The following is a 22,987-nucleotide window of genomic DNA, read 5'->3' on the forward strand; positions in this document are numbered from 1 at the left end:
TATCTGGGACTGGGATTGTCCAAGAAGGAATAACATTCCATGGATGTGGCTTTCCAGACTCCTCTGGGAATGCTGGTGCCTTGGAGAGGTCACCCTTTCCATGCCTCCATGCACAAGGATATGGCTTTTAGGTCAGACGGCCTAAAATAGAAATTATTTTCAAAATAGAAATTATTTTCAATTCCATGGGTATTACACATGGAAATCCCCTTTTGTCTTGATTTTCCAGGCGGTTTTGTTTTCTGTATCTCAGGAAAAAAAATTCCAAAGCTTTGGAATGAGTGTTTTTTTGCTCAGTTTTTGGTGGCTCTTCCAACATCCTTATGGATGCTCCTGTTCATCCCAAACTGGGCTATGCAATTGACTTTTATCTAGGTTTTTCTTGAGGGATAAATCATCCAGCGTTGGAGGAACCACAGTAAAAGGCAGGAGAGGATGTATCCACTCCTTTTTACACTTCAGCCTCCCTGCTTTCTGTCAGCTGAGCATCTTCTGAGGTGGGATACAGGATTGACATCAGGAAAATAAGAATTTCAAGTGCCACTGGCATAGGGAATGTCATCTCACATGACAGGGATGGAGGGCAGGTGTCCCCAGCCCTCAGAAATCATCTCTGCTCACCTTTATTGCTCTTGGCTTTGTTCTTTAATTTCCTTTTCACTCAAGTCCTGTGCTCCGGAGCATCTGCTCCAGGTCAGTTCTTCTGGGTTTAAATCAAGATTATGTTTGACAGCTCTGAAATAAATACATTGGAGTAGCTCAATATCCAGGATTGGAGTCATTTTTCCATGGAATTGATGCCTGTAGGTGATGGCTGAGCACAGGGAGGCTAAAAATCACATCCTTGCCTTCTGCACTCCTTCTGGCCTCGTGGTGGCCCCAAAAAAGCAAAATTCCTTTGCAGTATGGGGATTTCTAAAGACACAAATAAAAACATGCACATAAAACGTCACAGACATGTTTTATGGGCTTTGCAAAAAGTGGACACAACGGAATTTTTCAGCTTTATTTGTTTTTTAAGAGAAATCTGGCCCCAGCTTCTGAAGTGTAATTAAGTCTCTTCCAGCCTTCAGCCTGGGTTGTAAACAAAGCCATTAGTGAATTAATTAGATAATGAAGAAAAACCAACTGCAATTGTCTTCTGATAGGCTGACAAATGCAGGACCCAGATATTTATTGGTGGGAATTTCCAACTGTGCCCAATTCCAATTCCTAAGCCAGCTGCTTTTCCTAGGTCATGCAAAGTTTTTTTAATTAGAAAAATCACTTTTCTCTTGGAAATCTCCTAATTTTTAGGTTTAATTGTCAGGAATTGCCTCAGGCTGGGCCAGGGGAGGCTCAGCTGGGACAGCAGCAGCAATTTCTGCATGCAAAGGGTGCTCAGGCCTTGGCAGGGGCTGCCCAGGGAGCTTTGCAGTGCCCAGCCCTGCAGGTGTCCCAGGCAGGGCTGGAGGTGGCACTCAGTGCTCTGGGCTGGGCACAAGGTGGGCACTGGGCACAGCTGGGACTCCAGGGGCTGGCGGGGATTTTCCAGCCTCAGTTATTCCAGGATCCTGTGAATTCTTTGGCTTTTGAAAGAATGGATCTTTTGGCTGCTATGAAGGGGAGCAGATTTGGGGATTTCAGTGAGGAATTTGAGATCAAATACCCAAGGAAATCCCAAACACATCTGACAATGTGACGCTGTTCACAGGGGTTCTTGGATGAGGGTAGAGATGAGGATCTGACTCCATGTTTCTGAAGGCTTGATTTATTATTTTATGGTATATATTACATTAAAACTATACTAAAAGAATAGAAGAAAGGATTTCATCAGAAGATTAGCTAAGAATAGAAAGGAAGGAATGATAACAAAGGCTTGTAGCTTGGACAGAGAGTCTGAGCCAGCTGACTGTGATTGGCCATTAATTAGAAACAACCATATGAGACCAATCACAGATGCACCTGTTGCATTCCACAGCACCAGATAATCAATGTTTACATTTTGTTCCTGAGGCTTCTCAGCTTCTCAGGAGGAAAAACCCTAAGGAAAGGATTTTTCATGAAAAGATGTCTGCGACATGACGTCACTCTTTCTGAGCTCAGCAAAATTCTGGGGATGATGTGACCCTTTATTTTCCCATCCTTTCCCAACATTTTCAGCATATTCCCTTCTCCAGCATGTGCAGGATGTTTGCTTTTATCCCACCACTGCAGGGCCATGTTTTAATTTTCCCTGGATTTTGAACTCCTGTTGAAACTAAAGGCATCCTTTGTAGATGGAAACACATCCTTGGGATTATCTGTTCATGGAAAGGGTCTTGGCAACGTTTGGGAAGATGGGATGTGTTGGGAGTCCATCAAATCTGGGCAGAGGATGGATCAGGATGTGAGCTGAGCCAGACATTTCAGCTCCATCTGGAGGCGGGAATTAAATATAAAAGTAGGGGTTTTATTTCTGACAAATCCAAACTGGGAAGCAGAGCAGGATCATGGATGGGATTGTTGGAGTTTAGCTCCATTTGATATTTCCAAGACCCCACAGCAGTGAGTTTTTCCATTTCCCACATATCTTAGCCATAGAATCCTTCTTCCTCTATTTACTTTTCCTTTGAATGCTTTTTTTGAATGAAACCTGTGACATTCCTCACTGCTTTTTAGCATTTTGCTTCCAGACATTTCTGCAAAAATCATTTTTACCTCTGGGCTTCATAGAGAGACAAAAATTTTAATGTATTTTAATGTATTTTCCCAATATTTACCCTTTACTCATAAAAAGTTTGGCTATGTTTGTTGTCAAGCAACAAAAATCAGTTTTCAGTGCAGGGGTCAGGGTGTGGAGTTAAAGGGGTTTAGCACAGTTGAGTATTTGATTAAAAATAGTTAAATTTGCTTTTTTGAGTGTCTTCTTAGTGTATAATTTTGCAGACTATTTGTCTATAGAGTCCCATAGTGTTCTAATTGGGATAGGAAATTTAAGGCTTCCCCAGCCAGTGGAATCTGGATTACTGAAAAAAAAAAAAAAATAAAGTCACTGTCATGGACAGTTTCCACCCTGCTGCCCACTTGGAATTAATTTTGAAGGATTCATCCTTCAAAAATTCAGCCTACAATGTGTCTTGTAGACTTCACTTTTACTCCGTTATTTTTCTTCCCATCTTCTAAAATCCCAGAATCCCAGGATGGACTTTAAAGCTCCAAAATTCCACCCCTGCCATGGGCAGGGACACCTTCCACTGTCCCAGGCTGCTCCAAGCCCCATCCAGCCTGGCCTTGGGCACTGCCAGGGATCCAGGAGCAGCCAAAAGCACTCTGAGCTGTGTCTTAGGTGGGGTTTATTTAAGTCTTGACTTATTTTCCAGCCTAACCCAGCACAGTGCATTCTGTAGCCAGCCCTAAATTAATTTTGGCTTGAGGTAGGGAGTGGGAATCTAATTTAGATATGCAAATTATCATTTATCTCTAAACTTAGGTGAGGAGAGAGGCTGAATCTGGCCTAAGGGAAATGTGGAAAGGCCCCTAAAATCCTTATGGATCATTTGGGCTTGGAAGATCCCCGCCAGCCCCTGGAGTCCCAGCTGTGCCCAGTGCCCACCTTGTGCCCAGCCCAGAGCACTGAGTGCCACCTCCAGCCCTGCCTGGGACACCTGCAGGGCTGGGCACTGCAAAGCTCCCTGGGCAGCCCCTGCCAAGGCCTGAGCACCCTTTGCATGCAGAAATTGCTGCTGCTGTCCCAGCTGAGCCTCCCCTGGCCCAGCCTGAGGCCCTTTCCCCTTGGCCTGTCCCTGTTCCCTGGCAGCAGACCCTGACCACCCCTCTGGCTGATTTTGGGGAATTCTCTTCCATCCTGGGAGAAGAGGAATCCCTTCAGCAGGTGGAGCAGGCTGTCCCCTCTTGCTGGGACAGGAGCAGCCACTCGGTGTGTGCAGCTGCCAGGATCAGGAAAGCTCACCTTCCAAACGCTGCTCTCAGCAACAGCTGCTGCTATTTTGGTTGGTTCCACCAGATCAGGCTGGGAAACAGGGAAAATGCAGGACCTTGGCAATGGCCAGCAAGCAGGAGCACTTGGAATTCAGCTCCTGAAGTGCTGCTGTTGAGTCAGTTCTTATTTAATGTGGTGGGGAAATAGCCACGTTTCAGCAAAGCAGGGATTTCTGGCTCCTTCCTATTGGAAGAATTCCACAGGAAGCAAAATTCCCTTGGATGAGCATCTTTGTTTTGGAGATTCAGAGGGACACAGAGGGAAACTGGGGTGAGTGGGGAGCTCAAAGCTCATCCAGGGCCACCTCATACCATGGGCAGGGACTCCTTCCACTGTCCCAGGCTGCTCCTGCCTGGCCTTGGGCACATCCAGGGATCCAAGGGCAGCCACAGCTGCTCTGGGAATTCCATCCCAGCCTCTGCCCACCCTCCCAGGGGCCAATTCCTCCCCCGTATCCCATCCAGCCCTGCCCTCTGGCACTGGGAAGCCATTCCCTCTATCCTGTCCCTCCATCCCATGGAAGTATCCTGGAATGTTCAGTCACAGAAATAAATCCTTCTCTGGGGCTTGTTCTGCATCCTGGGAAATCTTTATGAAAGTTTCCACATTCCTAAGGTCAACTGGGATTGGATCAGCACAGGAATTGCTGGAGTTGCAGACTGTATATCACACACATAGGGATGATTTATAGGGAATACAAGCAGGGAAGGAGGAAGGATAAGAAACACATAACTCTTGTTTCCTCTTTTCCATTGAGCTCTGGGTTTCATCTCCTCAATGCCCACTTTCCCAGCCAGCCTGAGAGAGCACCAAGGTGTAAAACCATATTTATTTCTGTGTAAGTGCTTAAAACCAGACAAAATTCAGGCATGGTGTTCTGTGTGTGTCCTGGGAACTGCAGAAGTTTAAAAGCATAAAGCAAAGGAAGGATTTTGGAGTGGTTCCAACAGGAGGAGCCAGCTGTGATCCTATGAAACAAGGCTATGGGAAAGCCAGAGAGGCTGCATCTCTCCTTTTTTCCGGCCTGTTTTTGAATTCCAGAGTGGTGGAAGGGACCTTAAAACCCATCCCATGCCACCATTCCTCCTGGTGTTTATATGGGGATCCCACCATCTCTCCTGGTGTTTCCCTGGGGATCCCACCATCTCTCCTGGTGTTTCCATGGGGATCCCACCCTTCCTGGTGTTTCCACGGGGATCCCACTCCTCCTGGTGTGTGTTTCCCTGGGGATCCCCTCCCTCCTGGTGTTTCCCTGGTCCCTGAACCACACCAGAACAAAGCAGGTGGACAAGAAACTGCTCAAGTTCAGGGCGTGTGGCCTGGGAAAAGCCCAGGGGGAAGTTTGGATGACACTCCCAGGAGCATGGTGGGATTATTGAGGTGTCTGAGGGCCTGGAGTTGAATAATCCTTGAGGGGCTCTTCCAACTCAGCACATTCCACGGTCCTACAAAGGTGCCATGTCTCATATCCACCCACATTCCTGTCAGGAAAACAATACAAAACCAGATCTGGCATTAAATAAATTCTGACTGTTGCCTCCTAACCCTAAAGTCAGGCTGGGTTTGTGGCAGGGCTCAGTGACAGCCACGCTGCTTCCCTCTGGCAGAAGCCAAATTCCTACAAGGACACCCAAACAGAAGTTGCCAGATGGCACCTCGTGCTCCACAGGGGGAAAGCACCTCACTGGGATATTGTTGTGAGCAGCTGCTGGGGGAATTCAGCAGACTTGGAGGCCTGGGAGGTCAACAGCGGGGTTTCTTTGAGAGGGTTGGCCAGGATGGGAAGGCTGGCTGCATTCCAGCTGGATTTGGGATAGGGACCTGCCCCTCGGGGTGGCTCAGGGTTCAGAAGTTGCCAGGGCTACCCTGAGAGCAAGCAAACAAATCCTGTCAGCCCCAGCTTGGGGAACTGGGCTAAAAATAGGGGGCAGAGGCTTAAGGTGAGAAGCCAAGCTGTGAGCAGGGAGTGCTGCTGGGAAGGCAGGTCTGCTCACCCTGGAATTGCTGGGAAGCCAGGTCTGCTCATCCTGGAATTGCCATCCCAGCCCTGCAATTCCCAGCCAGAGCCAGCACAGGTGGGGTGACCTGGAGGAAAAGGGGGTTGGGGAAACCAGATATTAACTGGCAACATCTCCTGAGCTTGTGGTGGTACCAGTTGCTGGGGTTCCAGTTGTTGGTTTCTCTGGGTCTGGATTGAAGGCACGTGAGACAGTAGTTCATGTTCAGACTCAGGTGTTTATTATTTTTTACCAGTAAAAAAGTCTCACAACCATGAGTTTGGCAGCAAGGCACCAAATGGCCAACAATCTCTTGTTCCAAGGGCTTTTAAGACTAAACTATCCAATTAAGAGCTGACACCTGGATTATTTTCCCTTTTAACCCAATAACTGATCCCACAGAGCTGCAATGGGGACTTTTCTGCCCAATTACAAAATGCCACCCAAACCCATGGAGAAGGAGGAAGAAGCAGCAGGAAGAAGAAACCCAGGGTGACACCCTGTGCCCCCCATCTTGCTTCCATCCACAACACACTAAAAATCCCAAAACATCAATTTCTTACCAAGTGATACACCTACACTCCTCTCTATAATCTATTGCACACTTTTGTGGGTTCCAGTCTATTCTGGAGTTTAGGAAACTTTCTCCATGAGTGAGGGACAAAGTCAGTGCTCCCCTGGGGGTCAGGGTCAGAGAAATATTCCCAGTGCTCTGGGTTTCCACAGACCCCAGAGCAACACCCACATTTAGCTTTTCCCTAACAATTGTGACATTTAGAAGAGGCTTTTTTAGCAGTAAGCCACGCAGTTACAAACCTGGATCATGACTGGAGAGCTATGAGGAGCTCCTGGGAGGCAGGGAGGTGGGATTGCTGGCAGGCAGGTGTGGGGCTGTGGGCTGTGTGTGACCCTGTCCTGTCCTCCCAGGTGCAGCTGAAGAGCGAGGAGGCCAAGACGTTTGCCATGAAGATCCTGAAGAAGCGGCACATCGTGGACACGCGGCAGCAGGAGCACATCCGCTCCGAGAAGCAGATCATGCAGAGCGCCCACTCCGACTTCATCGTCAGGTACCTCCCTGCTGGATCTGTGGGGCTCCCCGCACGAGGCAGCAATGATCAATCTGACTTCATGTTCTCAGAAGCCTGATTTATCATTTTAAGATATTATATTATATTAAAGAACACTATACTAAACTGTGATGGTGTTCACAGGGGTCTTAGGATGAGGGAAGAGACGAGGATCTGACTCCGTGTTTCTGAAGGCTTGATTTATTATTTTATGATATATATTACATTAAAACTGTACTAAAGGAATACAAGAAAGGATTTCATCAGAAGGCTAGCTAAGAATAGAAAAGAAAGAATGATAACAAAGGTTTGTGGCTTGGACAGAGATTCCGAGCCAGCTGGGCTGTGATTGGCCATTAATTACAAACAACTCTATGAGACCAATCACAGATGCACCTGTTGCATTCCACAGCAGCAGATAATCATTGTTTGCATTTTGTTCCTGAGGCCTCTCAGCTTCTCAGGAGGAAAAAATCCTAAGGAAAGGATTTTCCATAAAAGTTGTCTGTGATACTAAACTATACTAAAGAATACAGAAAGGATACCTACTAAATGCTCAAAAGCTAATAATAAAAACTCGTGGCTCTTTCCAGAATCCCAACACAGCTTGGCCCTGATTGGCCAGAGTCAAAACAATTCACATGAAACCAATAAAACAACCACCAGTTGGATAAACAATTTCCACACACATTCCACATGTGAGCACAACGCAGGAGAAGCAAATGAGATAAGAATTGGTTTCCTTTTTCTCTGTGGCTTCTCAGCTTCCCAGGAGAAGAAATCCTGGCAAAGGGATTTTTCAGAAAATATGACAGTGACAAGGCACTGGACTCACCATCAAGAATTTATATTTACTTATACATATATATATATATGTATGTATTTATAATGACTTGGCTTTGCCCCTCCTCAAGATTAGTTTTCCCTTTCCTTCCCAATTTCTTGAGTTTTCCTTCCCACTAAGGGAAGGTGGAAGGCGGGGCTTGATTCTTTGAAACGACACAGTGCCATGACAATGAGCAGCTGTGTCCAGCATTTCTCTTTAAGGAATATTTGACAACTCAAGTTCAGCATCCCTGGACTCCTCATGAGCAAACGCATTAAAACCATCTCCCTGCCCCAAACCTAAGCACATCTCCAGGGAATTAAAGGGGCATTTTTGGTTGTTTCCACCCTATTAACACCATTTGGTCTCAAGCTGCACCAAGAGAAATAGAGGTTGGATATTTGGAAAAGGCTTTTTACAGAAAGGGTGATAAAGTTCTGGAATGTTCTACCCAGGGAGGTGGTGGAGTCACCATCCCTGGATGTGTTTAGAAACAGACTGGATGTGGCACTGGGTGCCAGGGTTTAGTTGAGGTGGTGGGGCTGGGTTGGACTCAGAGATCTTGGAGGTCTCTTCCAACCCAGTGATTCTCTGAATTCTGTGGATTCTGTGAATTCCCTGGCTTTTCAATGGCTGTGAGGACAGAAAGGAGGTTCTTTCAATGCTGAAGGTCAGGATGGAGCAGTGAGTGCTGAGGAGCCCTGGAGCCACCTGAGGGGCATCCAAGCCAAGGCTGCCTCATCCCACCCTCAGAGACACCAGGAAAACTCCTCTGCCTTAGGAGATCAGCCCTGCTCCCAGAAATTGCTCAGGGGATGCAAACAAACCCAGGGTGAAACCAAACCCCTGGGGTGAATCCAGAGGGAAGCACATGGCCAGGCTGGGGCACTCAGTGGGTGTTTCCTTCCTAGGCCCATCCCTGGGATTCCCCATGGCTTCTCCTGTGATTCATGGGTGACAACTGGAGCCTGACAGTGCCCGGCTGCCATTCCCTTCAGGATGTGCTCCTGGATCCTGAAACATTCCCTGTAACCCAGGCCAGAGCCAAATATTCCCTGTGGGCCATTCCAGCCTCGGGATTTTTGGAGGGCTGAGCTGTTTTGGGATGAGAAGGGAAGTGCAGGGCCAGCCAAGCCACCATTCCCAGAAATACCCACTCCTACATAGAACCTGAGCCTCCAAACATTTCCTAATGGAGCCAGTGACATTCATGGCTGATCAATGAAATTCCCACTCTTCATCCTTCAGCAGGGAAGCACAACAAGGATATTTTACCTGTGCATCTTCTTCTTCCATATCCTGCAGTGTTTCCCACCTTTTGCAGCAGCAACCATCCCTGAATTATATTCAGTATCCCATGAAATTAAATTTAATATCCCATGGAAACCCTGCTCTGGGAAGGTTTCCAAATCAAAAAGTCCAACCTTTTGCTATTGCTAGAAAATATTTGATTTATCAAACTCTTTCCCATCCACAGGGATTTGAAGTTTTCCTATAGTATCTATCCTAAAATTATTCAACTTATTTATTGTTTAGTCAATAACTTGTTTATTCTGTTTCTTGGACCAGCTGGGAGAATTTTTTTTGGGGGGGGGGGGGTGAAATGGGCAGAAATTTGAATATTTCAGTAGATTAATTCAGTTTTGAGCTGATAGATGAAAGGTGGGTTTAAAATAATCTCAGAGCAAGGACACAATGGGAAAGACAAAATTCCTGAAGAACTTGGTTGTTTTCTTAATTCATTGTGTTTGTTAAAAAGTCTTTGAAGAATAATTTGGTTTGGTTATTAAAGTGAATTAAACCAGACAAAAGGAGCAGGAGAGGCCAAGTGGCACTAAGTAAAACTGTCTTTTATATAAACTGAAACTCAAACAGAACAAAATGCTCTGGCTTGGATCAGGGGCCAAACAAGTGCAAATATTTCAAGGAATAAGGAATTAAATAAAAAAGTTATTCAAATATTGTGTCATTTAAACTTAGGAAATAATGTCCTTTCATGTGTCTAAACTTTATGCTTCCATGATAGCTGATAAATAATATTTGGGTTTTTTTTAATCTGTGCATTTTAGGCCAGGTTTAATGCCCATAAAAATTTCAGCAGGGCTGCCTTAATTAGGGAAAGCAATTCGGTACTTGGTAATTTAAATTACCAAGCAATTAAAAACATGAAATTACATTTTGGATTCTTGAAGTTTTCTGCAAACTTTAATAGTGATTAAATGTGTATTAAGATAAATGATACTTTGTCCAAGTGGCAAGAAATAAGTGGGGGGATTTTTGTTGAAACCATCAATTTTACCATTATTTAACGGTTAGTTATAAATGACCATTGGTGTTATACAAATAGAAATGGATGTCTTCCAAAGGAACCAAATCCTGCAGTGTTTTCCTGCTGATCCATCCCACAGCTCTGTCAAAATAATAACTGGGATTAGCAGGGAAGTGCTGGAATCTGCAAAACTCACCTGGTTTCATTTCCATCATGCGGTGGCAGCTGTTGAATTTGTAACTCCTGGAATTTTAATTCCTGAATTTTTAACTCCTGGAATTTTTAACTCCTGAATTTTTAACTCTTGGAAACTGCCAGGAATGTAGGAATTGCACCAGGAGTCGCCCTCAGCCTTCCTTTCTGCTGCAGGAATTGTTAAAATTATTATCAGAAAATTACAAATTAATTACAAAAATTAATTACTTAATTAATGACCAAAAAAATGTGCAAAAATTAAAATTACTGTCCAGGCTATCTGCAAGGAAGCCTTCCCTGTATCCACACCCTGCTGGGTGGATAAAGCCACATGTGGAATAGGAAGTACAAAAGCAGCTGAACATTAAAATCAAGTTAAAATAAGAATTTCTGGGGCTTTTCACCGCAGTTATTTAATATTATTAAACACATCTATAAATCCAATTAATGTACTATCATTAGAAAATCCTGCTGAGCACAGAGCATGGATTTTGGAGCACAGTTCAGAACTCAAGGATGGGTTCACAAAGCCCAGCCGATCCCTTGGAGCGGTTTTTCCTCCACATTCCTTCCTGGGAGGAAGAGGAAGGGCACTTCAGCTTCTCTAAACTCTGTCAAACCAGCCAGTTTAGTGCTTAGATAATGGATTTATTTGTGATTTTCTGGTTGCCACCCTCAGGCTCTACAGGACGTTCAAGGACAGCAAGTACCTGTACATGCTGATGGAGGCCTGCCTGGGGGGAGAGCTCTGGACAATTCTCAGGGACAGGTGAGCTGGGCCTTGTCCTGCACTGTGAGATGTTCTAAATGTCACAATTCCAGCTGGAAGGCTTGGAAGGGCCTCAAAGCCCATCCAGTGCCACCCCTGCCATGGCAGGGACACCTTCCACTGTCCCAGGCTGCTCCAGCCTGGCCTTGGGCACTGCCAGGGATCCAGGGGCAGCCACAGCTGTGCCAGGGCCTGCCCACCCTGCCAGGGAACAATTCCTAATTCCCAAGGTCCCACCCATCCCTTTCCTCTGGCAGTAGAAGCCATTCCCTGTGTCCTGTCCCTCCATCCCTTGTCCCCAGTCCCTCTCCAGCTCTCCTGGAGCCCCTTTAGGCCCTGGAATGGGCTCTGAGCTCTCCCTGGAGCCTTTCCCTTCCCAGCTCTCCCAGCCTGGCTCCAGGCCTGGAGCAGCTCCATGGCCTCCTCTGGATTTGCTCCAGCAGCTCCAGGTCCTTTTGATGTCAGTTTTTAAATCACAATTTCCCATCTCAAAGCTTTTTCTGTGTTTGCAGCCTTTCCTCTGTGAGTGTGAATCTCAACTCTCAGCTCTGCCACAAGGACACTGCTAAATAATATCCATAAATATTTCCTGGGATTTATGGATAATCCCAGCCAGGACTGAGAGCAGTGAGCAGGAGGAAAGTGAGAGCTTTGCAGGGTCTGTTGGCCCAGAAATTCCATATTACACCAGGGCTGCTGATTCAAGTGGGAATCAGAATCCACACCCTGCCAGGAGCACTGCTCCATCAGGATGCAGCAGTGACATGGAAATTAGTTAGGAAAACATGCATGTCCAAAACCCCACAGTCCCTGCCTTGGAGGGGTCACCTTGGAGTGTTTGGGGCTCCTGGGTGCACGTGGGATGGGCCCACAGAGCAGGAAAAGATACAGGGAATTGTAAATCTGGATTAGCCTCATCACTGGAACAGAATTCCATTACATTTGAAAAGATTAATCAGAAAGATTAAATTGTCTTTAAATTACCCAGAACTATTTTTTTCTCTAGTTCTCCCTTTTCCCAGCAGCATTTTTCTCACTGAAAGGGGAACTGGAGCAAAGTTAGAAGGTGCTGGGTGGGATTTTTCCTGATTTTTTTGTCAGAGCCTGATAATTTCATCTTTAATTCTCTGGGATTTAAACTGAGGTTCTGCTGCCATCTAGCTTAGACACCCTCTGGTATCAGCCAGCCCCCAGCAGGCATAGGATGTGATTTTCTTTGGAAAACTTCAGAAACAAGGATCCAAAGGTGCAGTTTGGGATTTGCATTAACTCTCAGGGCCCAGCAGCTGTGATTTTTCTGTCTTTTGTCTCAGTTATGAGACATTAATACAGAATTTATCTGCACTCCTCAAAGGAGTTTTAGCAAAAACCCCAAAGTTGTAATTAGAAAAAAAAAAACCTTTTTGCTTACAGGACAAGGATTGCAAAGTTTTATTTCTAAATTATAGTATAAACCTTAAAATAGTTTCAGATATTGGAAGCAAAGAGGCTTGTTCAAAAATGGAAATTTAACTAGATTATAGAAATATAGAGATATAAAATTGAATATATATATAGAGAAAGATATAAAAGTGAGATATATTTTATATATAGGGATATAAAAGTGAATATATAGGGATATAAAAGTGAATATATATAGAGAGAGATATAAAAGTGAGATAAATTTTGTATATAGAGATTATATGTATATATAGATAGATATATATATATAGATAGCAAAGAGGCTTCTTCAAAAGTGGAAATTTAACTAGATTATAGAAATATAGAGATAGGATAATTGAATATATAGAGAGAGATATAAAAATGAGATATATTTTATATAGAGATATATAAAAGTGAATATATATATATATATATATAAAGAGATATATAAAAGTGAGATATATTTTATATATAGAGATATAAAAGTGAGTTTAGCACCAGGAGCTTTCCTGGTGTTAAAAAGTGATTTTACTGCAGCGATAAAAGTTTTAACAGCAGAATGAATTCCACGGGGAAGGAAACCACTTCCCAAGGATTCATCTAATGGCTTTATCCCCTTTTCCCTCCCTTTTTCCTTCCCACAGGGGTTCATTCGAGGATTCCACCACCAGGTTCTACACGGCGTGCGTGGTGGAAGCCTTTGCCTACTTGCATTCCAAAGGGATCATTTATAGGGACCTCAAGCCAGAGAACCTCATCCTGGATCACCGAGGTTATGCCAAGCTGGTGAGTGCCCAAAAAATCCACCCAGCTTTGACCAGAAAGGGTGAGGAGCAAAATCCCCCCACAGGGTCCATCAGGGCGTGCTGAGAGGAGATCAGGGCAGGGTGGTATCATCATCATCATCATTGGGATATTTTCCTGAATTCCAGCAGGGCTCGGGGCATGGCTGAGCTGGGAAATGCTGGCTGTAAGGTCACAGTCTCAAGCTGTGCCAAGGGAAATATAGGTTGGATATTAGGAAAAAGTTTTTTACAGAAAGGGTGATAAAGTTCTGGAATGGCTGCCCAGGGAGGTGGAGGAGTCACCATCCCTGGATGTGTTTAACAAAGCCTGGGTGTGGCACTGGGTGCCAGGGTTTAGTTGAGGTGTTGGGGCTGGGTTGGACTTGATGATCTTGGAGGTCTCTTCCAACCCAGTGATTCTGTGAATTCTGAATTCCCTGAATTCTGTGATTCTGGCTTGGGATTCAGGTCCATGCTCCTGGAATGCTGAGACAAGAGCATCAGGAGAAAGCCACCTGGCTGTCCTGGGCAAAAAATAACCCCACAACTCAGGAAAGGCACCCTGCTTTTTAAGGGTACCCCAAATGGCCTGGTGAGAGCTTGGAGAAGGGCAGGAGAGAAGGAATAGTTCCCTTGGTGAGAGGTGCTGAAGGATGTGGGCCCTTGGGAAGCCCCCAGTGAAGGACAGGAGCCCTAAAAGGAGCTGGTCCAGGAGGGGCTGATGGCCCCTGGGGGTCATGGGGGACCAAGGGCTCTGTGTCTTGGTTTGGGGGCTCTTTGGGGACAGTAACTCAGCCCATCACCACAGCCTGGTGGCAGCCTCCATGTGTCACCTCCTGAGTGACATCAGGATTTACCCTCTGGGGTATTTCCCTGAGCCTGGGGCTCCTCTGAGGTAGAGGAGGATGAGGTGCAGGACTGTCCTTCTCCCACCCCAGGAGCATCTAGGGCTGGGTCTGTGCTGGTCCCTCAGCAGCTCCCAGCTCCTCAGGCATGTTCCTGAGTGTCCCTGAGCCCTGTGACCCTGTGGGTTCCTGACCAGCTCCAGAGTACTCATCCTGAGTGGTTTGAGTGGGAAGGGACCTTAAAACCCATCCCATTAAAAAAAAAAAAAAAAAGTCATGTCATGGACAGTTTCCACCCTGCTGCCCACTTGGAATTCATTTTGAAGGATTCATCCTTCAAAATTCAGCCTACAGTGTGTCTTGTAGACTTCACTTTTACTCCGTTATTTTTCTTTCCATCTTCTCCTAAAATCCCAGAATCCCAGGATGGTTTGGGTTGGAATGGACCTTCAAGCTCCAAAATTCCACCCCTGCCATGGGCAGGGACACCTTCCACTGTCCCAGGCTGCTCCAGCCTGGCCTTGGGCACTGCCAGGGATCCAGGGGCAGCCACAGCTGTGCCAGGGCCTGCCCACCCTGCCAGGGAACAATTCCTAATTCCCAATATCCCATCCAGCCCTGCCCTCTCAAAACTTAAAACCATTCCTTGCCCATGTTAATTTAAATTGAAAATAAAAAAAAAAGCAAAATAAATCAATCTGAGCTGTGAGTGACATCAATTCCAACCTCTAAGAAACCCTTGGTGCTGGTGTTTGCTTCCCTGATGGGAATTTTCCCAAGGATAAATCAGCAAAAAAGGTCACTGTGGTTCCCTGGTCCTGGAACGACCCTCGGTGCTTTAATTTGGAGAAAATTCCCATGAGGAATCCTCCTTTCTGCCTTGCTTCACTTCAAGAGGAGCAGAACCCAGGGCTGACATTCCCTCTGATGCCCTGCCTTGACTCTCTCCTGCCCCTTCCCCCAGGTCGATTTTGGCTTTGCAAAGAAAATAGGATTTGGAAAGAAAACATGGACTTTTTGTGGCACCCCGGAGTACGTAGCCCCCGAGATCATCCTGAACAAAGGTCATGACATTTCAGCAGACTACTGGTCCCTGGGAATCCTGATGTATGAGCTCCTGACTGGCAGGTATGGGCATCGAAATTCATCCCAAGAGTTCTGCCCTTCTCACCCTGATGAGGCCAGAGCAGGGGCAGGGCTGGGACAGGGTGGCTTTTCCACTCAAATCATCTTTTTTTGGCTCTGAGTTGGCTGGACACGATGGGAAAAGAGGAAGGGTTTGGTTCTGAATGGTCTGGAAATGGTGGGAAAAGGGGAAGGGTTTGGCCCTGAAAGATGGGGAAAGGGGAAGGGTCTGGCTCTGAGTGGGCTAAACACAATGGGAAAAAAGGAAGGGTTTGGCCCTGAATGGTCTGGAAATGATGGAAAAGAGGGAAGGATTTGGCCCTGAAGGGTTTGGAAATTATGGGAAAAGGGGAAGGGTTTGGCCTTGAATGGTCTGGAAATGATAGGAAAAGGAGAAGGTTTTGGCCCTGAATGATCAGAAAAGAGGAAGGGTTTGGCTCTGAGTAGGCTGAACACAAGGGTAAAAGGGTAAAAATGGTAAAAGGCCCTGAAGGGTCTGAAAATGGTGGCAAAAGGGTTTGGCCTTGAATGATGGGAAAAGGGGAAGGGTTTGGTCCTGAATGGTGGGAAAGAGAGAAGGATTTGGTCCTGAATGGTCTGGAAATGATGGGAAAAGGGGAAGGTTTTTGACCCTGAATGATGAGGAAAGAGGAAAGGTTTAGCCCGGAAGGGTTTGGCCCTGAATGATGGCAAATGGGGAAGGTTTTGGCCCTGAAGGGTCTGGAAATGCTGGGAAAAGGGGAAGGGATATGCATTCAGCTCTGGAGGTTTGATCCTGAAGTGTCTGGAAATGATGGAAAAGGGGAAAGGGTTTGGCCCTGAATGGTCTGGAAATGGTGGAAAAAGGAGAAGGGTTTGTGCTCAGCTCTGGAGGTTTGATTCTGAATGGTCTGGAAATGCTGGGGAAAAGGGAAGGTTTTGGTCCTGAAGGGTCTGGAAATGATGGAAAAAGGGGAAAGTTTTGGCCCTGAATGGTGTGAAGAGGGGAAGGGTTTGGCCCTGAAGGGTCTGGAAATGATGGGAAAAGGGGAAAGGTTTGCACTAAGCTCTGGAGGTTTGATCCTAAAGGGTCTGGAAATAGAGAGAAAAGGGGAAGAGTTTGGCCCTGAATGGTCTGGAAGTGGTGGAAAAAGAGGAAGAGTTTGGCCCTGAAGGGTTTGGAAATGGTGGGAAAAGAGGAAGGATTTGGCCCTGAAGGGTCTGGAAATCATGGGAAAAAGAGGAAGAGTTTGGCCCTGAATGGTCTGGAAATTATGGGAAAAGAGGAGAGGTTTAGCCCTGAAGGGTTTGGAAATGATGGGAAATGGGGCAAGGTTTGGCCCTGAATGATGGGAAAAGGGGAAGGGTTTGGTCCTGAAGGGTCTGGAAATGGTGGAAAAAGGGGAAAGGTTTGCACTCAGCTGGGGAGGTTCCTCACTGCTGGAAAGGAGGAGGCAGATTGGGCACCATCCATCCCGTCCCATATTTAATTTGGGATATCACTGCTGCTCTTGGCTTCCTGGAGCTCCCTCACCTCACTCTCAGGAGATCCATCCCTTCCACCTGCCCATCCTTCACACACAGCCCCCCATCCATGGAGAGCCAATTAATCCCCACTGGAAGCAGCAATCACACAAAGATAAGCCAGGGAATGCTGCTCAGAGCCTCCTGCCTCGGGCTGTGATGGGAAGAAGAGCTTTAGCATGGAAAACTGCTTTTTGGTGCTTCCCAGAGTTCCAGAGCTCCTTGAGAAATGGTTAGGATCATGGGAAGCAAAGCATTCCTAGTTGACATCTACCTTTTCTCATCTAGGTGTATTTTATTTCAATGCTGTTTTAAAGACAAATTTTTAATCTTTTTGTTTTTCCTTCCCCATGCCCTCTGAAGTCCCCCTTTCTCAGGCCCAGACCCCATGAAGACCTATAACATCATATTAAGGGGAATAGACATGATTGAATTTCCAAAGAAGATTGCCAAAAATGCTGCTAACTTAATTAAAAAACTATGCAGGTAAGTGGATGTAAGAATAAACCAAAAAGCCTTGATGATGTTTGCAAGGAAATGAGCTGGGCAGAGGGATTTAGGATTTGTTCTTCCTTTTACAGGGACAATCCATCAGAAAGATTAGGGAACTTGAAAAATGGAGTGAAAGATATCCAAAAGCACAAGTAAGTGTCTTCTCCAGCAGCCAACTCCAGAAAGAGGCATTTCAAACACCTCAATTTTCCCCTAAAAGCCACTTCCTATCCATAATGTAAATTCATCCTCCCTTTTGGTCCCATGGGAGGGGTTACATGAAGTTTTAGGAGTTTATTGGGATAAGAACAGGTGAGAGAACCATTCCAGGAAGAATTTCTCCCATTCCCAAAGCAGCGGGAATGGATTGGATTGATATTTTTGTGGGAATGCTCAGGGTTCATCCACCCACCTCGAGCAAACCCGAGGAAAACCATGAGTGGGGCATCCTTGAGCATGAAGTTGGGAGTTAACCCAATTCCACAGGGATAAAAGGTCTCCTGTGGGATGGATCCACACTCTGGAAGGGAAGGAGCAACTTCCAGGACACCTGCAGCAAGGAATGGTTCCCATCTGAGCGTTGGCAATTTCCACTTGGGTGGTGTCACTGCACACTCTTCATTCTTGGTCCTCAAAAAGATGAGAGGAAAAATTCCAAAGGGATTTGAAGGCAAAGTCTGTGGGGGATGAAACCTGTTGTTCAAGCAATTTTCTGTTCTTTTTGTGCTACACCTGTGTAACTGTTAGATTCTTCCCTTCCTTTCAGGTGGTTTGAAGGCTTTAACTGGGAAGGGTTACGGAAAGGGACACTGACACCTCCCATAATCCCAAGTGTAAGTTTTCCTGTCGTTCTTTTCTCCTCCATGGGCAATTCCTGTGATGCTGTGAGCTTTGGGCAGTGGTACACTGGGTTAAGTGGGAATAATGTGCTTTATTTCTTCTGGAATGCTTGAAAAATAACTTTAGGCATGTTCCCAGCTGAGCTTGTTCTCCAGGAAGGCTCTTCCCTGGGAAGGCAGTGTGGGGAGGGCACAGCCATGGAGAAACCCCCTTTGCAGCAGGGGATTGAGGCAGGATCACCCACTCCAGCACATTTTCCTTTCTCTCACCTGCTCCACTTGTTTCTGCATCTCCTTTCCCCCTTCCCATGGAGAGCTGCCCCTTCCACTCCTTCTCTCCGCTGCGTCCTGTTCCCTTCTCCTTTATTCTCATTTCCTTTGCAAAGGCAAGCAGGATTTGGATGCCATCTTCCTTTTCTTTCACATTAACCTTCCCTTCTGTGCTGTCTTTTGTGCCCGTGCCCCTCTGTGCCCTGCATCCATGTCCTACATGAAAAGCTGTTGATGTTTAACCGGGAGCGGGCGCGGAGGGACAGCTCCGCTCGTTTTCCTTTGCACCAAAGCCCTTCCTTTGATGTCTTTGTGAGCTCCCAGCCCTCAAAGCCCCGCTGCAAAGGGAAACCAAACAGGATTAGCTGACAGAAATTACCTCGGCCCCTTCTGTCCTGCAGCCTCCCCTCCTTGTTCCAGCCTAATCCCTCGGGATCACCGGGAGAATGCCATTAATGGGGCTTTAATTGCACCCCATTGCTCCATCCTGCAGCTCCTGCAGAAGGGGCAGGCCCAGCTCCAGGGGCTGAGTCTGCCATCCCAAAGTTTGCTTAAGGAAAGAGCAGGAGGGTTTCCATCCCCCCCTTTTAGCCCTGTGGGATGCAGGAGTTGCTGGAGCCAGTGGGGAAAGCAGGACTTGGCAAATCTCTCCCATAACAACTCAGAAATGTTTTAGACATCAAAGCTGGGTTGGTTGGGTTTTTTTTTTCTTTTAAGCTCAAGCTATGAGTGTGGTTTGGGTTAGAAGGGACCTTTGAGATCATCCAGTTCCATCACCTTCAATGGCATCTTCCACTGTCCCAGGTTGCTCCAAGCCTGGCCTTGGTGTGTTTTTAATGCCAATTCATTCATCAGCAGGATCACATTGCAAGTCAGGCAATAAAGTCAAGTTTGCTCCTTCACAGCTGCAATTCCTGCTTTAGGAATGCAGGATGTCCATGTAGCCTTAAAAAAAAAAAAAACCCAGGATGTCTTCCTTACTGGTTTTGGTGGATTTTTAATTTAGGAGGAGCATTTCCAATGCTGCTCTTACCCCACACAGCAAGGCTGACTGGAATAGATGGGAATATCATTCCCTCTTCCAGGAGAGCTCCAGGCTGGCCCTAATCCTGCTCCAACCCATCTTATCCTCTCCCTGAGCTCTTGGGAGCAGCAGCTCCTCCAGACCTGCTCCTGAGACCCTCTCCAAACCCATGAACTCTGAATTTTGCCAACCCCAGAGCTGTCAATCCTACTCCAGCTCGTTTTCCACAAGTTCTTTTGGCAAAGTCCCAACTGCCACTCTGAAAAGGGACCCAAAATACAGCTCTGGTGGCAGACATCCCCTTTTCCTTCAACCCACCTCTCCTTGTTAGCTGGGAAAGAGCCAGCAGGACTAAACACACAGATCAGTTATTTTTTCTTCTTTTAAAAAAGGCTTTTCTCTTAAACTCTCATTTCTTACATGGCTGTGCCAGTAAGGCAATCAAAGAGCTCTTGTTCCATGGGATTTTTGGAAAGATCCCAATTTACAACCTGCTGCTAGGACACTGCTGAGCCTTGATATCACAGCTGGAATCTGTGATTTTACCTCTCCTTAAAAGCTCAGGACTCTGCCAAAGATGAGCTGAGCAAGCAAAGGGTGAAGGAGCCCCAACAAAGTCAACAGATCCAGATAATCCAAAAGAAATGAAGATTTTGTAGGGTGGGGTTTTTTTCCAAAATGAGTTTCATAATCCTGATTTGCCCCAAAAGCTGTTCAGCAGCAGGAAAATGCTGATGCAGTTGGGCAGCACATTAAATGTAGGGCTGGAGTTGGAACTCCTGTCTTTTCCCAAGGCGTGCAGCAGCATCCAAAATCAAATGGGAATCTCAGGAGGGTTAACAAGGCCAAGTGGGTTGGGGCAACCCCTGAGATCAATCCACGTTGGATACGGAGAAAAAAATATTCCTGGGAGGGTGGGCAGGCCCTGGCACAGGGTGCCCAGAGCAGCTGTGGCTGCCCCTGCATCCCTGGCAGTGCCCAAGGTTGGACTTTGGGGTTTGGAGAAACCTGGGACAGTGGAAGGTGTGGCAGGGTGGGACTGTATGGGACTTTAAGGTCCCTTCCTACCCAAACCAGTCCAGAATTCTGGGATTCAATGACTGTCAGTTGCCCCCTGGCTCAGGCTCTTCCCAAATGAAATGTCTGAGAACAGCAGCAAGTGTTTTCCTGCTCTGGGTAAAGCTTAAAATATTAAATTTCTAGTAAGACTCTCATTGATTTGGGCTGGAGAGTTGCTGGTTTCCCCTTAAACGGTTTATTCTTTTTTATTGTCTTGACTTTATCAAGTCCTCACTGTAAGAAAGTTTCCTTTGCTGTCACAAAGCAGGAAAACCATAAATTCTATAGCCAGGGTAGATTTCAAATGTTGCAATTTGCGAAAAAGAAATGGGCTTGGCCTTCATCCTGGGAAGATGGGTTTCTCTGGAAGGATCCAATGTCAGGAAACTCCAAGGCAGCATGCTGGATCCATGGATGGGAAATCCTGGGCTCTTTTCCCAAGCCTGTTGTGATAACCTTGTGGCAATGGGTAGGAAAACTCAGGAGAGCAGGGGAGCTGGGGGAAATCCCTGGGAAGGCAGCACTTCCCTGCCTTGCTGGGGAGTCTCTGGGATGCCATGGCTGTGGGATGAAGAGGGAATGCCAACCCTGGGATGAACATCCCCTTCTCCTTGCTCTTCCCCCCGCAGGTCGCGTCTCCCACGGACACGAGCAACTTTGACAGCTTCCCAGAGGACAGTGACGAGCCACCCCCTGACGACAACTCAGGATGGGACATAGATTTTTAATGTTCTTTCTCTTACCTGCTTCTGCCTTGCTGAGGACAGCTTTTCCTGGGACGTGGCTGCCAGCGGAACGGGAAGACCGGAACGGGGGAGGATTCGTGCTCGGGGTCACCACGATGCCTTGATTGATGCTGCTCCAGTAACTCCAGTGGCATTAGGACTTCTTGCTTAGTGACAATAGTGCTCTCCATGTTTTCTGTTGGAACGTGACCTGGCTTGGGCACGGTGGTCCTGGCACAGAGCCTTGCTCCGGCACAGAACTCCTCTTCTGTGGCCACAGAGATCCTGGCCCACTCTTGATGAGCAGAGTGACAGATCCGTAGAGTAAGAGGCACTTAAATTCCAGCTGCTTTTTTCCCTAGGATCAGTAGTAACTTATGAAGTGCTGCAGCTACTCCAGTGCAGGATTTGGGCTATTCCCACCCTCTGAGCTCCACGGGGCAGCGCTGGAGCCCAGGAGGAGCACGGGCAAAGCGCTCCCGTCACAGCAGTGGGGAATGTGTCCTTTTCCTTCCCTAGCAGTATTCCTGACGAGACTGAATGTTCCCTTCCCTCCTTGTTTTGGAAACATTTTAGCTCAGCCTGGTCAAACAAAAGCACAACTGCTGCAGATGCTGTCGAGGCAGAGGTTGGGTCGCTTCCCTCACGTGGCAGCGCCGCCTTTGGGCTTCAGCTCTCCTTTCCCTTGGTACCTACACATGCACGGAAAGAGAAAATCATGGAATGAATCCATTGTACATCCCCTGATCTGTTCCACGTCTGCTGATCCACTGTACATCCACTGATCTGTTCTACATCTATTGATCCACTGTACATCTATTGATCCCTTTCACGTCCATTGATCCATTTCACAGCACTCCAATCACGGCCCTGAACAAAGCAACAGCGGCCCACCTGTCTGATTAGGTATAAAATTAAGGATAAATTGGATAAATTAAGGATAAATTGGATCTTTTTGGGCTCAAAGGGGAAAAAAAGGAGACCTGTGATGTCCTCTCGAGGTGCTACATCCATCCCTCACCTGGGAAGAAGCCTGTCCCTGACCCTTCCTGTCAGGAATATGTAGCAGAGGCTCCGTTCTCCCTTTTGGTGATTCCATGTCTGCATCTCTTCCATGTTTAAAGAATCTCATTAAAATAGAAATACTGGCTCTGGTGGAACACTGCCAGCAATCCTGATGCCTCTCCAGGCTAAGGAGCTCCACAGGAAAGTCAGTGGAATTCCATGGGAAGTGGATGTTGGAAGATCCCTGTGAGGTCTCCAGCATGCCAGGTCCACGTGACTGTGTTTAACACAGGAATGGCCAAATCCATATGGAAAAAAGAACTAGGGAAAACAATATTATCAGGACATGCTTTTCCCTCACTTCTACTGCTTTTCCTTTGCTTGAATTGCCTCCTCTGGTTTATAGGATGCAGCAGAGGGATCCTGTCCTGGGTGCCCATTTGTTGCATACACACAGGACTGAAAGTTTATCCCATTATCCAACAGGAAACATCAGCTTTAGGTCTCTCTGAGAGACCTGGCCCCCCCAAAAAATCACAGAATCATGGAATGATGGAATGGTTTGAGTTGGAAGGGACCTTAAAAGGTCCTCTCATTCCAGCCCCTGCCATGGGTGAGCAGGTGCTGCCTCCTTTCAATCTCAGCTGCCAAGAGCTGACCATGGAAAGATCAAGTCTTGCTGACAAGGACTTTCCCTACATATCACGTGGAAAAAGTCTGTTTGTGCAGTAAAAAATTCCTTCCCTGATGCTGAGCCCCAACTCCTTTGCATGTTTTTTATTAAAGTATGTAATCAGAAGGGTATTTTG

At 46.6% G+C, this 22,987-nt stretch overlaps 1 protein-coding gene across 2 annotated transcripts in view; it reads left to right on the forward strand.

The window, feature by feature from the left end:
• Positions 1-22,719, forward strand: part of PRKG1 (protein kinase cGMP-dependent 1) — a 352,826-nt gene extending 330,107 nt beyond the window's left edge. For both annotated transcript variants that reach the window (XM_058029350.1, XM_058029351.1), the window contains exons 11-18: positions 6,886-7,025; positions 10,995-11,084; positions 13,151-13,292; positions 15,101-15,264; positions 17,128-17,250; positions 17,346-17,408; positions 18,023-18,089; positions 21,078-22,719. In XM_058029350.1, coding sequence (XP_057885333.1) covers positions 6,886-7,025; positions 10,995-11,084; positions 13,151-13,292; positions 15,101-15,264; positions 17,128-17,250; positions 17,346-17,408; positions 18,023-18,089; positions 21,078-21,176 — 888 coding nt within the window. In that variant the 3' untranslated portion in view covers positions 21,177-22,719. The remainder of the gene's footprint in view (positions 1-6,885; positions 7,026-10,994; positions 11,085-13,150; positions 13,293-15,100; positions 15,265-17,127; positions 17,251-17,345; positions 17,409-18,022; positions 18,090-21,077) is intronic.
• The last annotated feature ends 268 nt before the right edge of the window (positions 22,720-22,987 follow it).

Source organism: Melospiza georgiana, chromosome 8 (assembly GCF_028018845.1).
Source record: "Melospiza georgiana isolate bMelGeo1 chromosome 8, bMelGeo1.pri, whole genome shotgun sequence".
Taxonomy (NCBI): domain Eukaryota; kingdom Metazoa; phylum Chordata; class Aves; order Passeriformes; family Passerellidae; genus Melospiza; species Melospiza georgiana.